We start from the raw sequence: 14,963 nt of genomic DNA, 5'->3' as shown, positions 1-14,963 counted from the left end.
CAGATCTGGGGCCCTGCCATCTCCCACACATGCACGCACCCAGTGACTGTCAATGTGCTCCCATGCATTTGGTAGAGAGCGGGGCCCTTTGCTGCGAGGAGGCAAATGGCAGAGTTGTGGCCATTGTTAGAATAATTTCCTTTCTCCTTTGTACCCTTGGCTGTGTGCAGTGATGTGCAGGCAGTGATTGCTGCCTGAATATCCTGATCCCACCGCTTCGGCAAAGAAAAATAATCAGGCTGAAAAGAAGTCTTCTGCTGGCCACCAGTTAGTTTAGGGCATGCGTATAATTTAAAGCCAGAATAGAGGTGTTTTGTCTTTCTGAGTAACTCTGTGGAGTTCCATACATCGACATCTTAATGATTCTTGACTGGTGGAAATAGGACAAACTGATCCTCAGGCTCTGCAGAAAGTCTCTTGGGTGACTTTTAGGGTGGGCAGCATTGCCCAAGTCAGGAGAGATTGCTAATTTGCTGGGAACCTCCTTGTTTGCTTTTGATGGTACATGCTTACAGTTTTGCATCCCAGGACAGGCTCCTGACCTGAATTTAGTCCCCTGATATAACATTACTCCAAATCAGACTAGGCAGTGCGTTTGAACTGGAATGAGCATTTGGGCGTCTGTAAAATTTTCCCTCCTTCCCTGGTCTGTCATTAAAATCACTTAGCTGGTAATTACAGCTTTTCAGTTACCTGAACACTCTTCAAAATCAATCTGCAAACAGCGTTAAGTCTCTGAAATTGCTTGTATTTATGTAATTCCTTCTCCTTTTTCAACAAGGCAGTCCTGCTTTATGAAGAGAGGCTGTGGGATGAGACTTCTGTTTAAGCTAAACTGTAGTAAAATGTAATTTATACAGTAGAGTTGATATTCCTGAGGTAGTGAGTGCCTGAGACTTTCATGAAGAGTGGAGAGGGGAAAGAAACTTGACAGAGTATGGCTAGCATGTGCTGAGCCAGGTTGTGTGTACTGTACTTGTACCATAAAGAGGGAAATCTTGATGTAATTAGAAAGCAAAATGGAGCTATTTAATGCTGTTTTTTCTCCAAATTATTTGAAAAACAAAATGGTATTTTAAAAGGGAAGGAGGCTTTTTTGTGAGCACGCTGAGTCCTAGGGCTTCCAAAGCATTACCATATGTTCCCTTTGGTATGTGATATTTGTTGTTTACTGTGTTCATCAAACTGTTTTTCTTTCATAGTTGTATCACCTTCAAACCAACAAATGCCTGGTCGCCCAGGGCCACCCAAGTCAGAAAGGAGGCCTGGTAGTGGTTCGGGAATGTGACTACAATGATCAAAACCAGGTATGGTATTCCGAATTATATTGAATAGTGATTCACATCTTACAAATTGCTAATCTGTTTTACCGATGGCCAAGTGCACTATTATAACATCTCCTCAGCAAGCAGCCTGATTTCAGACTATCATTCAAACTGCAGGGCTGGCCAAGGAGACTGTGGAACTTACTGCTCTGTACCTACTAATGCTGAGTGGATGTTATAATCTCCGATCTTTATGGCATGAATCTCTGTATGTGGTTGAAGACTCTCCTTAAGTGGTTCCTGATGGGTTCACAATCCACTAATTGACACTTCAGAATCTGTAGAAGCTCTTTCAGTCAGTTCCTCTTACCGGGATTTAAGGCAGCCTTTTCCTGCCCTGCCGTTCTCTGTGTACTGTACAACTAGTCCTTTGCTGCTGGAGTAGCTGTAGTTTTGGGTGAATGAATGATTTATTGTTACTGTTAAATAGAAGGAATTATAAGGAATTTAGAAAATTCTTTGGCTACAGGTGAGGATTAATTGGGGATGGATGTGAAAATATAAGGAGAGTTTTTGTATTACTACATGAAGCCTTTGCTATTCTACTTCTGTTCTTTCAGACAACAGAAATTCAAGACTTGGATAAATAATCTCCAGGGTAGAGAGATCTTCACCTAGTGCCATAAAGACTTTTACCTAGCTAAGAACTACATTGAGAACATAATGGTTTAGGAGCCCATGGGACTCAAGTCTAAAAAATAGATCGCATCTAAAGAGAAAAGTAATCAAAGACACAAAATAAATGGAGCATGGGATGTAATACAGCATAGCTTTACCAAAGATGGGTTGTGCTAGACTAACTTGATGCTTTATGAAATGGGCAGTAGTTTTCAGGATCTGGAAAATGCAGCAGTAGAAGCAGCATGATTTGTAATAGCCCCAAACAAAAAATTACAACTTGTCAACTGATGGGACTTTTTGCCTCCGACCTGTGGCCTCATCAGTTGAATGAGATAGAGGGAGATAGTGTGAGGGGTGTTAGTCACTGCCTGGGTAGGTGTGGTTGGCTCTGCACAAGTGTTCTCCAGTTGCCACTTAGACAGGACCAAGCAATACATCCCTGCGCTTTGCCTCTGGACTACTGAGTAATCATCACTATGACCAAATTGTAGGTCCCTGTGTTAAAGACGGATGAATTTAAGCTGGAATGGGAATGAAGGTTTTCGTATGTGATATCTTCCATTAGCTGTAAGAAAGTCAGCAAGTCTTGTAAATGTGAAGACTGTGTAAATGTAATAGTAACTGATTGGCACCAGTGATTGTATGTCTACAGTGTCAAAGGTGCTACGCTTCTTTCTGAGCGTGAGAAAGCAGTGATGACTTCCAGTGGATGATGGCCACAGTAAGAACATATGGGTCCTCACAGCTACTGCTTCCCTTCTCCCTCCTGCAGTATTTCTAATAATGAAGTGCCACATGGCTGGAGGAGAAAGCCTGTTGTTTTTCCTTATCAAAACCTTCTTCTGATTTTTCTCCTGGAGACAGAAACTTCAGTTTTCCTTTTGGTGTTGGGAAAGACAAATTAATGCTCAGATTGTTGATCTTTGGCTTATTTTCTCATTAATCTAGTTTACTACTGGTAAATTAAGCAATTGTTCTCATAAAAAGACTGGCTGTGCTATCTTCTTTCACAGTGATTTTGTTCTACAACCATGTTAACAAACAGTATGGTTTTTTGCCGTTAGACTTGTTTTGTTCTCATAAATCCCCTGAGTGCATTCAGCCAGCTTGCTTTCATATCCTCTTGAACAACCTTGCTCTAGATACATGAGAACAATGTAAAGAAAGACGACACTTATACAATTAGCAAGAAAATTCCTGAGTTTTGGAAGTTTTTAACTGTTGTTTCTGGTAACATTCAACCTGTTGGCCTTTTCAGCTAATTTTTACTCTAGAACTATCTGCTCTATTAGCCTAATAAGAAAGCCTGTGTTTGGGTCTGGTGAAAGGCAGGTACCCCGTTATCCTGTCCCCTGGATGCCCACTGGCAGTAAGTTAAATGTGTGTTGCTTAATACACACAGTGCACACAGTTATTTTGGAAGATGACAATCTGCACTTTGCAAGCAGTATTTTTGTGACTGTTTAGTGTTTTTCTGAGCCAAAGGTGGTATTTTTATAGATAACAGCCTTTGAATTTTTGCTTTTTCATTTTTGCTTTTTCATGAGTGTCTAATTGTATTTTGACCTCATGTAAGTTTTTGGCATCCTGTGGCAGTGAGTACCACAACTTAGCTGTGCTTTCTGTGGTAATAATTTGATGCGACTTCGTGCTGATTTCATTTGCCAGCTAACATTTCCCTGAGGAGCAAGAATAAGTTGTCGCTGTTTATCTCTTTCCAGGCTGCTTTTGCTCTGTGAATAGATAACACCCTCCCTTGAATATCACATGCTACTGCTCAGAAAGTTGAAGGAGCAGTCTACCTGGGGAAATGTGTAAGGGCCTTCGTAAGACTCATTGACTGCAGTTCCTTTAATTGGAAAATGATCTTCTGTGTAATCTGTTGACTGGAAAATGGTCTTCTGTGTAATACAAATGATTCTTGCGCTTGAGAGCTGTGTGGGGAAACCAGAGTCACTGAAGTCATGAGACTGGCCTTACAAGCCAGTCTGCTTTGCTTGTAGTTTATGCCTGCTTTGTTTTCTCCAGTCTTTGTGGCTGCTAGGAGAAGCTCAAATTCTTACTGAACTCCTCAATTTTAAACAATTGACAAATGTTGTGAAACCTGCAGTTGCATCACCATTATGGGTAATACTTGTGATTCAATTTGATTTAGGTGATCAACATTAAAGTTAAAAATTACTCAAGCACATCAGAGCATCCTATTTTCTAGGACTTGATGTGACAGAGTGACATTCAGTTCATCTTCTTGCTATAGAAAGAAAAAGCAATAAGGGAAGTGGTTCTCACAAAGGTGATACATCTAGAAAATATTCCAAAATTTGGGTCTTTCTCTGAACTATAATGAAAACAAGGACATCTCATTAACCGTGACAGAGATACCCAGTCTGGGAGAACACTGGGGATTGAGCACAGCTTTAGAAATAAATGATGAAACTTTTGAAGTTAGAAATAGCACAAGTAGGAGAGGTGACAGATCTAGTAGAATGAGGTCAGTGTGGAGAGGTCTGAAATAACAAAAGAATCTGAATAACTGAATGTGAATTTTGGAAATAAAAGACCAACATGGAATGAGAAATTTTGTAGCTGAAGAGTGATTGTGTGAAGGAACTCCCAAGATTGTCAAAATACACTACCGAATTTCAGGAGGGTGTTTATCTGACCTCTTCCTGGAAACAAAACTGAGAATGCACAAGGTAGTGCACACCATAATACTTGGTTGTAGAAGCAGGCTGGAAAATATTTAAGCACTTTGAAAGATCATCATGAAAGACTGGAGGTGCCTGAAAAGTGGAAGTAAAATCTATGTGGTGTGGATTCTGCTCAAACAACATCATGCCAAGGTTAATTGGGTGGTGGTTAGGAGGCAAGGACACTGAAGCAGTCTTTGGGCTAGATATTGCCCCAAAGGGGTAGAAGTAGTTGCTAACAAACGTGGAAGAGAAGCATCAAAGAACACTACAAAGGAACGTTTTGGAATAAAGCACAATGGCCAACACAAGACTAAGTAGTGGGATCTAACAGCTGAAAGAAGATTGGGTTTGTCATGTATCTAATGCCTGCTTGCCTTCTTCCTGACCTAAATTCTTAAAGACAAGTTCTTTTTCCAAAAAACCTCCTCTCAGTTCACTGAATTATTCAGATTTTTTCTGCTGTTTGTTTTCAGATATGCTAGGTTGACTCTTAAGCTTTACTTTCTGTGTTGTTATAACCTCTGTGTGTTTTCTTCATTTCAACAATTTAACCTTTGTCTTGCTTAGCAATATATTAAGCTTTAAAAATGTGACTGTTGCCATTCCTCTGGGGATGGTGCTAAGGTGTCTAAGCATGTGCGTCTGTGCCCTGGGACTTTAAAAGATAACTGACTTGAGCAGAGAATTTCAGAAAAGCTGTTAACACTCTTGCGGCACTTTATAAATGTACACGTACATACTTTACAAACTGGTCAAGAGTCTAGAAGGATGTGCTCACTAAATCACTGCAGTTCTGTAAGATCTTTTCCTGTAAACCTCTGGTTCGTGGCTGTTATTTGCTTTTCTGATACAACAGATATATTTAGAGTGAGTGTGAAGACATGGAAGTTAAGTCTGCTTGCTGCTTTTCCTTAAATTGTTTGAGAAATGCAATTCTTCCATCCCTTTAATTGTCACCTATACAAAATGTCAGCAGCACACTGAAATGAAACAAGAAGCATGTCCTTTGGAAAGACCTTCAGGAGGACATGGGGTTTCCAGGATAGTAACAGCTTAACATGATAATTGTAGACCACCAAGCGTTGATTCTGGTAACTTTCACAAGTAATTTGGTGCTGTGATGTCATTGTTATCCATAATAACAGGAAGTGGAGTACATGCAAATAGCTGTGATAATGCAAACTGGTGGGCACAGCTCTTCCTCAGTGCTGAGGTGGCTTTTTTGTGTTCTTAAGCTGGATTTTGGTCTTTTAAAAACTGTCTGACTCCATAATGCAACAGTGCCAATCTAAGCAACAGATTGTAAGTGATGAGAGTCCTGGAATGCTTCTCCTGTCAGCATGGTTCACGGCAGGGATTTTCTTTCACACAAAGGGCTGTTTCTGTAGTAGTTATTGTCTTCGATTTACTGAAGTTTTTCAATGGTGCTCTAGTGCTAATGCAATTTGCAGACCAAATAAGAGTGTCTGTCTGCACAGCTTTGCCAGTTGGCCGCCGATGCCTTTTGCTACACTCCACTGCACTCTGAAAGCTGAAGGGTAGGCTGATGCTTTCTGGTTTATTTCACATCATTTTGAAATATTTATTCCTTATAACCAGTGAACTTCCCCTTTCTACCTACTACAGATTCTTTGTTTGGTGGTTGGTGGTTTTTTTCCCCCCTTGGTTGGGTGATAGGTTTTGTTTTAATACAGTTGTCTGTATGGACAGTGGACCCAAAATCTTCTACAGGTAACTCCATTTTTCAAATGGAAATTATAGCATGGGCCATCCTCCTAGATAGTGAGGAACTGTTTGAGCCCTCTCCTCACTTGACTTTCCTCTGATGTAGTTCAGCTAGCTGTTATCTATTTACATTAACTAATTGCATTGCAGAATAGTTTCATCTCTCACCAAAACCAAAAGTTCAGTAACACAGCCCTGTATCTCTTTATTATGGTAAAAAATAATTGCAGAAGGGGATCACTGGGATGTAGGGGTTTATGGAGGGAGTGAAGAGTGTGCCTCCTTTAGCAACAGTGGCAATCTGAAACCAGTTAGGAATAACAAATATTAGTTAAATGAGAGGGGAAAAAAAGCTGCAACATCCAGCCTTCAGCAGTGTCTTAACTCTGTGCAAAGACAGCAGTGTAACTGTAGTCATCACTGAAACTGTTTATTAAAGCCCTGTTTCTACCTAGCTGCCTATGTAAATGAGATTAATGAAGTTGCCTTAGCAATCAATCCAGTAGGCTGTGTGATTTGTTGTCTTGTATGGGGGTGAAGGGAAATCCTGAAGGTACTAGAAGCCCTAGGAAACCTCAGTCTTAAATCTGTAAATAGACTGAACTACCTTTTGAGGGGGCTTAATTCAAAATCCGGTTCTTCTTAAGCTGCACCCATGTAGAAAAAGGTTGTTACTAACAGTTTTCATACTTTGGACGTCCTCCCATTTATTTTGTCCTCAAGACCTACTCTAGCACATGCTGTGCATCTGTCTGTAGGTGACCAGAAGGACCCACGCACCAGCTTTGCTGTAGCAGCGAGATCGCTTACCCTAGATCTGTGGGTCTCATTTTCCACTATGGGAAAGTTCAACTGGCTACTGTGCTCCAGATGACTAAGCATGCATAAGAGCTCTGTGCCCCTGTAGCTGAAGGTGAAGGCATTGACTCTGATGGGTGGGAGATTTGGGCAGGCATCTGAGCATTGCATAACCTGAAATGCCTTGCCTGGGGGAAGATCTCTAGCTGCTCCAGGGTCATCTAGGACCTCAGAAGGGTTGGTCAGCAACTGAATGGGCCACTGCACTCCAAGACTGAATGGGTCCTTGCACGTTTCCTCTTGGCTTGATGCCTGTGTTGAGAGACAGGGGAGAAAAAGCTGGTAGAAGGATGCCAATCCTACAGCATTCAACAAATTCAATCATTTATTTGTCCCAAAACTTGGATCACTTTCATTATGGAGAGAGGTTTTTCCATAACATCTGCCACTTAAGTTTTATTTGAAAACAGAAACAATTAATTACATTCCAATTGCATCCCAGTGTTTTTCTTTGACTCCAGTGAAAATAATCAGTGATTTTCCTTAGACCTGTGTAGCAGATCAGTCCATTAGCATGCGTAGTACACTCAGAACTGAGGTATAAATCCTAGATAGGCACCTGATTGATTATACACTTCTGATATTGTGCTTGAGCCTGAACGTAAGCAAATCATGGCCAAAAAGACCACGAGAGCAGTTTATTCTCCTGGTAGATCAGATACCAGTGGTGCTGGCTGCCAGGAAGTGTTTCCTTCCTATAGTGGGATGTTGCTCCTGACAGCCTTGTAGCTCTTCTAACAACAAGAGCTAAACATCATCTTTCCAGCCTGCAGCAGCAAAGTAGTTAATAAATTCTGGACTATGCAAAGGCTTGCAGTTATATAACAAAAAACCCCATGGGGTGGCTTCGCTTTCTGTGTGCCTAAATCTTAATAATCTGCAAGTTCATACTGATACTGATACTCTAATCTGAATTTGGAACCATAATGTGTCCCATATTTGGGCCTTTTTTCTTTGTTTTCTATACCAAACACATAATTAGTTTGAAATTAATTTTGGCCGTCTTCTATAAGCCTTTCTGGAGAAGTATCACAACTCGATTTAACCACTGTTGAGTGTTCTTCGCCATTACTCCGCTTTTGATTAAAGGTCTGCTCCCCATGTCACTGCAGGGATGAATCTCTCTCAATTCTTACCAGTTTCATCTGCTGTTTGGATTCGGCTCCATCATTATTCTTCTTTTAATAATAATAGTCTTCTGGCAAGTCCTGCTATTTCTCCTTTCTCTCCTCCTTTTTAATCTTGCCATGCTTTCTTTCTCATGACAGGGTTTAAACAGAAAAAGTATGTTAGAAGGCACAGAACTCCTGAGTTTAGGGCAAATTTTAATATGATACCTGCACTTCCTGTATTATAATAGTCATTGTGATAATGAATGAGCTGTATGCTTTTTCAGTCGTGCTGTCCACCTGTGGAAGTGTCCTGAACCACTGGAGAAGGCTGCTTTTAGTTTCATCAGACCAAAAAAAAAAAAAAAATCAGAATTTGTTTTAGTTGCCCGACTTTTCTGCCTGCAATTTGATATTCTATACTCTGAGTGTGAAACTCATGCAGGCTTAGTGGAAAAAAAAAATCACACAGTGGGCACGGTTACTGCCGTATTGACCTGTGTGAAAACAAAACAGGGCTGGAAGAAGAGTGCAGCAAGAAGAACCGGGCGTGCCTGTAGGTAACCGCTGCTTCTGGTACAGTTATGAGGGACTCAATTCCCTCTCATTCACAGATGCAGAAGTCAAGGGGAATGGGGTTGATGGTGGCAAGTGAGGCAGATGAGCAGGGATGCTCCTTGTATGCGCCAGCCTGGGGTTGGGTCTGGGAATGGCAGCAGACGGGGAGACCTGACCCAAGCTATGCTGTCTCCTGCTCAGCAGCCAGAGAGGTTGGGAGATGCTGTGCGGGTGCCGTCTGAATGCAGGGGCCCCACTGCGCCTTCAAAATAGCAGCTGCTTGGTGTTTAGCCAGATGGTCTCAGCATCTTCCCTGCACTGCAGAGTCACAGTTTTCACATACTTTCTCCTCCTTTTCCCTACCCCTTTCTAAAGTAGGGTATTTTGGGGTGCACACACCAAAGTTCATCCATTTCTTTGCTTTCTGGCCCAGGGATCAGAGTCTCCCATTGCTTATCAGAGCTCCAGGTCCTCCACCTAACTGATATTGAGTAACCTGATCTAGTTAAAGATGTCCTGCTCGTTGCAGGGGGGTTGGACTAGGTGACCTCTAAAGGTCCCTTCCAACCCAAACAATTCTATGATATTGGCCGAGGACTTTGCGGGCCTGAAGGCACTGTGGGAGCGGGGACTGGCAGCTCCTGCAGTCAGATGAGACTGATGGTCCAGCTTCCCTGAGCCTTCAGCTGGGTCAGACATGCCTTGCTCCAAAGCAAGGTTTGGGCAGCCCTGTGAGAGCTAGCAGGCTATGGGCATGAACTGCAGCAGCTGAAGGTGCCTGACAGCATTTTTATACCAACATTAAAAATACCTGCTTCTGCCCAAAGGAGCACGCAGGAGAGGACAAACTGATGGGTTGAGCATGTCCTTGCTTCTTGTTAGAGGTGATGATGGTTTTCAGTGTGGTAACAGGGAAAGTCCTGTAATGTCATGTAAATGCAGGAACCCAAGTGGCGTTGAAGCTGGAAACATGAACCAGTACGTTCTTGCTTTATACACGTGGGCCCCAGAGAGGAGCTGAATTCAGTCCCACCGCTATGTGAGCTGCTGGCATATTGTGTAGGTTCCGGAAGTCCAGATCAAGACATTTTCATGTTGGTTCAGCTAAAACAAAGCGGGTGTGATGTGGGAGGGCTGGTCTCCCTCTAAGCACAGCACAGCTAGCAAAAGCAGTTTGGCTGGGGAGCAGAGAAGGACATAAACCTGTCATGGTTATGAAGCATGTAGTTTCAGAACGGGAATGGTGAAGCAGTGATTTCTCTTGCTCCTTGGAGAGCAGTCTGGAAAGTTTTAATAGCATCTGAATGTCAGCAATCATCTTCTAACTGAGGGAAGATCTCTGAGCACCAGGCCACCAGCTGCAAGGAGTAGGACCCTGGGACCAGTGCTGGGACTAATGTAGGCTACCTGGCACCAGAATTTGCACAGCTGATTTTGGTTTCTCATCATTCAGTGTCTACAAGCTGACCCCAGAGCAGCGTGCTAACTAAATTCCTATGTGTTTATTGATGGATGCAGCAGTTTCAAAGAAGATTGGAGATAGATACCTTTTGGCCTTGTGTGCCTGTCAAGCTACTTCCCCACAGCTCTTGGGCCACCTGCTGCAACCCAGCATCCTCCTCTGGCCCCCATACTGGCTCCCTGCGTGGAGTTGAGGCGATCCACCAGCCCCTCCTTCATGACTAAAGGTTTATCTTTGGATAAGGAGAGTTGGTGCCTGGCTTAATGACTTGGCTCAGAGCAGCTGGTCACCGGCTCAGAGCAGCTGGTCACCTGCTCAGAGACCCACCGCTTGCCTGTTGTGTTATCTTGTCTAACTGCCTGGACAGGAGGAACAGCAGGATCAGAAATGGTCCTTTCAGTGCCTCTGCGTGGGCTAACATGGTGTAATGTTGGGAAGGCAATAGAGCGCTGCAGTTGTATTATTTCAGTTGCTGGAAAACAGGCAGCAAAGAGGTAGCGTATATGGCAAGGCTCATCTCTGACATCCACATGCTCAAGTACCTCCTCTGCAGCCGAACAGATGCAAGGCACCTGCCCTGAAACACTGGGATAAATGTCTTTCTATCTTCTCTTTCAGGTTTGGATTTACAACGAAGATCACGAGCTGATTTTAAATAATCTCCTTTGCTTGGATGTTTCGGAAACTCGCTCGTCCGATCCACCTCGTCTCATGAAATGCCATGGATCCGGTGGCTCACAGCAGTGGACGTTTGGGGTAAGTGGAGCGGCTGGCATATAGCATGTTGCTTGCAATTAATGTCCCGATAAGCGACAATAGCACTAGCAGGGTATCAGGGTTGAGTAATTATGCCCAAACTTCAGATGTACCAAGCCAATTGTGCTTGGGGGAACATGTTAGGTGTGCAAGCCCTTGGTACAGAGAAGGGCCAACCGTGCGCTGTTGGTTACAGTGCAAGACTGTGGGTGGAGGTCTGTCCTGGAGGAGCGTAGTGTATCCTTGCCATGATCTCCTGCTTCACTGGGCATCTCTTATGGCCATAAGCAGCGACACAGAGTCCGGTGTGGCTGTTCTCACACATCTGCTCCCTCCGTGCAGGAGAGCCGGAGGTCGCTGTGCGAGAGAGCTGCCGGGGCTGTGCAGAGAGCCTTTTCCAGACAGAACAGGGGCCCTCAAAGCAGCTGCAGCCAGTTGTTAGTGGGGGAGATGGCAGGGTCCTCTCAAGGGAAAAGAAAACAGAGAAGGCGGCCCTATTTGTTTCTCACACTTGACTAGGGTCTGGTCTTGCCCTGGTTGCTGGGACCCACCGTGCACGAGGGACCCGTCACGCTGTGTGGCAGCTCCCCAGTGCGTGGGTGCGGAGGGCTGTGGTGCTGCTGAGGCTGGGCCAGATGCAGAGCAGGGGCCTGGCTGTGTAGCACTGTGGGCTTCCTCTTTGCCAAGCACTGGGGAACGGTTTTGATAATTGCTCCACCATTAAAAGACTATGGTGTAGACAAAATCCAAACTGGCATTTCACCTGTAAGGGTGTGAGAGCCTTCATTCTGACGTCTGAACGTGGTTACGGGATGCGCTGTGCTCTAGCTTTTAAATGGTGCTGCTGTGGGTCTGGTGTGTCAGGGAGGCTGCCGACAGGCTCATCCCTCAGGAGGGAGCATCCCCTCCCCTTAAGCATCACTTTCAGCTTCCGTTTGACAATGGAGGAGAACAGAAGTTTTCATAAATAAATGACAGAAGTTTTAATAAATAAATGCCATCTGTCTTTCTCCTCTAGAAAAACAACCACCTGTACCAGGTCTCCGTGGGGCAGTGCATGAAGGTGGTCGATCCGCTCAGCCACAAAGGGTACGTGACCATGGCCATCTGCGATGGGTCCCTTCCTCAGCAGTGGCATTTTGAGAGCTGAGACGGCGAGGGTGCGGCTGAGAAGCGTTAAGCCGAGACCTGATTTCCCTTCAGCCATGATTTTAAGTCATCCTGTGGAGGGCTTTGTGAGGAGCCCTTAGCTGGTAAGCCCGGCCCAACCATTGTGAGGACCCTTGGGAATTACTCGGCTATGAAGAGCTGTGTGTGTGAGAAGGTCCAGGTGGTCACCGGTCCCTGGTCAGCTGCAGCAGCAACAGCAGCAGCCCCACTGCGGAACAACATGTAGAAGTGCAATTTATCATCTTGGATTACCCTGGATTATTGAACTGTTTTTAAGTAAGAGAAATTATTAGAGCAATGTAATTTAAATTGTGAGATTTTAGCTTTGTGGATCTTTTAAAAGACGATGACAGAAAGGAGTCCTCTTCAAGTATTTCATGTGCAGTATCTCATTAATTTACGTTTTTAGTATGGTTTTACTGGCCAAATTATTTTACTTTTTCTGGAAAATATTTTTATTCCCTTTTATCTTCTGAAAATTGTCATTTGTATTATTTAAATTTCATTCTTTTAATTTACAGTTTTAGGACACTTCATGTAGTTTAAATTCTTAGCTGTCATTCGTCACCTCGTATTTAAAACAAAGTAACTATTACAAAGTCTATTTTGATGACTCATGATAGTAGCTGCATTTAAAATAAAGTATCATTTTTTTATTAATCTGTATGGCCTTACTCTTTATAGCCATCGGACCAGAAGGCACCAACTAAGAGACTGATGCAAACTAACACTCACATAACTTGGGTCTTCCCTTGTTCTCACTCCCTTTTCTTCACAGCCAGCTCTTTCTCCCTCTCTCACGTCTTGGAGGGTTTGCCAGATAATTTCTCTGGTGGTTTTTTTTGTTTCTTTCTCCACTTCTCCGTTTCCCTTCCCAAGTTCATTTATTTCACTATTACCTTTCTTTGACTTCCTGCCCCAGCCCCAGATGCCGCTTCAGTGTGTGAAAGCTGCTGCAGAAGAGAGCAGCTGTTCTTACCCAGCGTATTTTTTTCTTAGCCACGTTGTCCTTGTTCGCGCTGCCACAGCGACCTGCCTTCCCTGGGAAGCGTGCAGTTGAAATGCCGGCAGCGCCAGGACAGCGTTGCCCTTTCGCTTGGGCAGCAGAAACATTTTCCAGCTGCACAAATACTCTGGCATCCAGTTATTGACATTTGGGCAGCGAGAGGCAAATAACGGTAATATTGGAGTGATCACAGACCCAGGTCTTCCCGCAGAGCGGAGAGATTCACTTGTCACAGGTTGCATTTGGTGCCTCAGCAGTCGGCCCGGGCAGCCACCCTGGGAGGAGACGTGCAGGAGGAAGAGAAGGAGCAGGTGCCCTGCTGCTGCCTGGCTTCTTGCCTGGAAGCAGCCAGTCACGGGCAGGAGGAACCAGGTAAGCTGGGTTTAACTGAAAACCAGAACAATAGGCTGAAGTGGAACTTCTTCCAGATAAAGCATTACAATGGGAAGAATTAAGTTAGATGCCAGCCAAGTTCCTTCCTGCCAACAAAAGTCTCTTTAACAAGCCCAGCCTCCTTCAGCAGGCTGCACTGTGGCTCTGTGTGCAGCTGGGGGGGACACCTGTGTGGCTTTTGTGGGTGCAGTTAATGGCAGCCGGCCTGGGGGAGGCAGGAGGGTGGGTGGCAGCTTTCCCTACACCTCCTGGCTGCTGGTGCGGCTGCTCCCAGCCGAGTGCCGGCCTTTCCTCTAGGCTGTGGAATTTGTTTGGGCTGTCAGCGTGGCTGCATGGTAGCCCAGCCCTGCCTTTCTCTTCTGTGGCCTTTTATGTTGTCTTTTTAAAAAATAGTAAAAACTCAAACCCCAAACCAACCCACTAACAGGCAGAGCAGTCACTTGCTTTATTTACAGTCTGAGTCTGTTGCCACAGGGAATTTTTGACCATTTGCTCCCGGTGAGGAAATTTGGAGGCTGCTTTCGTAACAGCTCAATCCACACAGTCTTTAAACCTGTGGTATCAGACAAGAACATAGAATTGATGAACCACTCGGTTGCAGCTGGATTGTTCAAGAAAATACGATAAATATTCTCTCGTGTAAATAATATACCTTTTTTGTTTTCAAAAAGTTAGCGATGCCCCTGTTTGCAGCGCTGTGTGCATGGGCCTGCCGCTGCAGCCAGAACGTGTGGGCTGGGCTGACCGTGCTGCCTCCGCGCGCCCAGCCACGCCAGGACCGGGGCAGCTGCAGGTGACGGTGCGTTGGACGGCGTCGGTCGTTTCTGCAGGGAACGATTTTTGGCCAAAGCCGTTACCTGTTCAGTGCCGGAGCCGCGCAGCCGCCTCCTCATATGTGAAGTTTGCACACTTCTTCCGTGAACAGCCAGTCCAGAACGGGCCGCCTGCTCTGAGGCAGGCCCTGCCGGGGCTGGCTGCCGCTCACAGGGGCAGTCAGTTTTCTTCCTCTCTTTGAGTGACCGCTCACAGCTGGCCCTTGGGGATTTGGCTGAACAGAAAGAATAGAAGGAAAAGCCAAACCCCACATTACAAGCTGTTGCAGCTCTCACTTACTTTGCCATTGTCATACTGAGAAATTAATTATTTGTCAAGAAATGGTACCTGGGACTGATTTTTAAGCTTGTGTCAAATGTTTCCTTCTTGACAACTCCTGGAGTTGGTAGCGACTGTGACCGACAGCCTGAGGCCGAGTGCAGCTTTGCTTCGTGGCTCGTTTCTCTCACGTTT

The 14,963-nt window shown here is 44.6% G+C and overlaps 1 protein-coding gene across 1 annotated transcript in view; it reads left to right on the top strand.

The window, feature by feature from the left end:
* GALNT11 (polypeptide N-acetylgalactosaminyltransferase 11) overlaps positions 1-12,257 on the top strand; it is a gene marked incomplete at both ends in the record, with an annotated part of 40,808 nt that extends 28,551 nt beyond the window's left edge. The window contains 3 exons of the mRNA XM_082015352.1: positions 1,203-1,307; positions 10,970-11,107; positions 12,126-12,257. Coding sequence (XP_081871478.1) covers positions 1,203-1,307; positions 10,970-11,107; positions 12,126-12,257 — 375 coding nt within the window. The remainder of the gene's footprint in view (positions 1-1,202; positions 1,308-10,969; positions 11,108-12,125) is intronic.
* Between the last annotated feature and the right edge of the window lie 2,706 nt (positions 12,258-14,963).

The sequence above is a fragment of the Phaethon aethereus genome (assembly GCF_964289735.1).
Source record: "Phaethon aethereus genome assembly, chromosome: 2".
Taxonomy (NCBI): domain Eukaryota; kingdom Metazoa; phylum Chordata; class Aves; order Phaethontiformes; family Phaethontidae; genus Phaethon; species Phaethon aethereus.
Note: the sequence above shows the minus strand (reverse complement) of the source record. Positions and strands in the feature narration are given on the sequence as shown.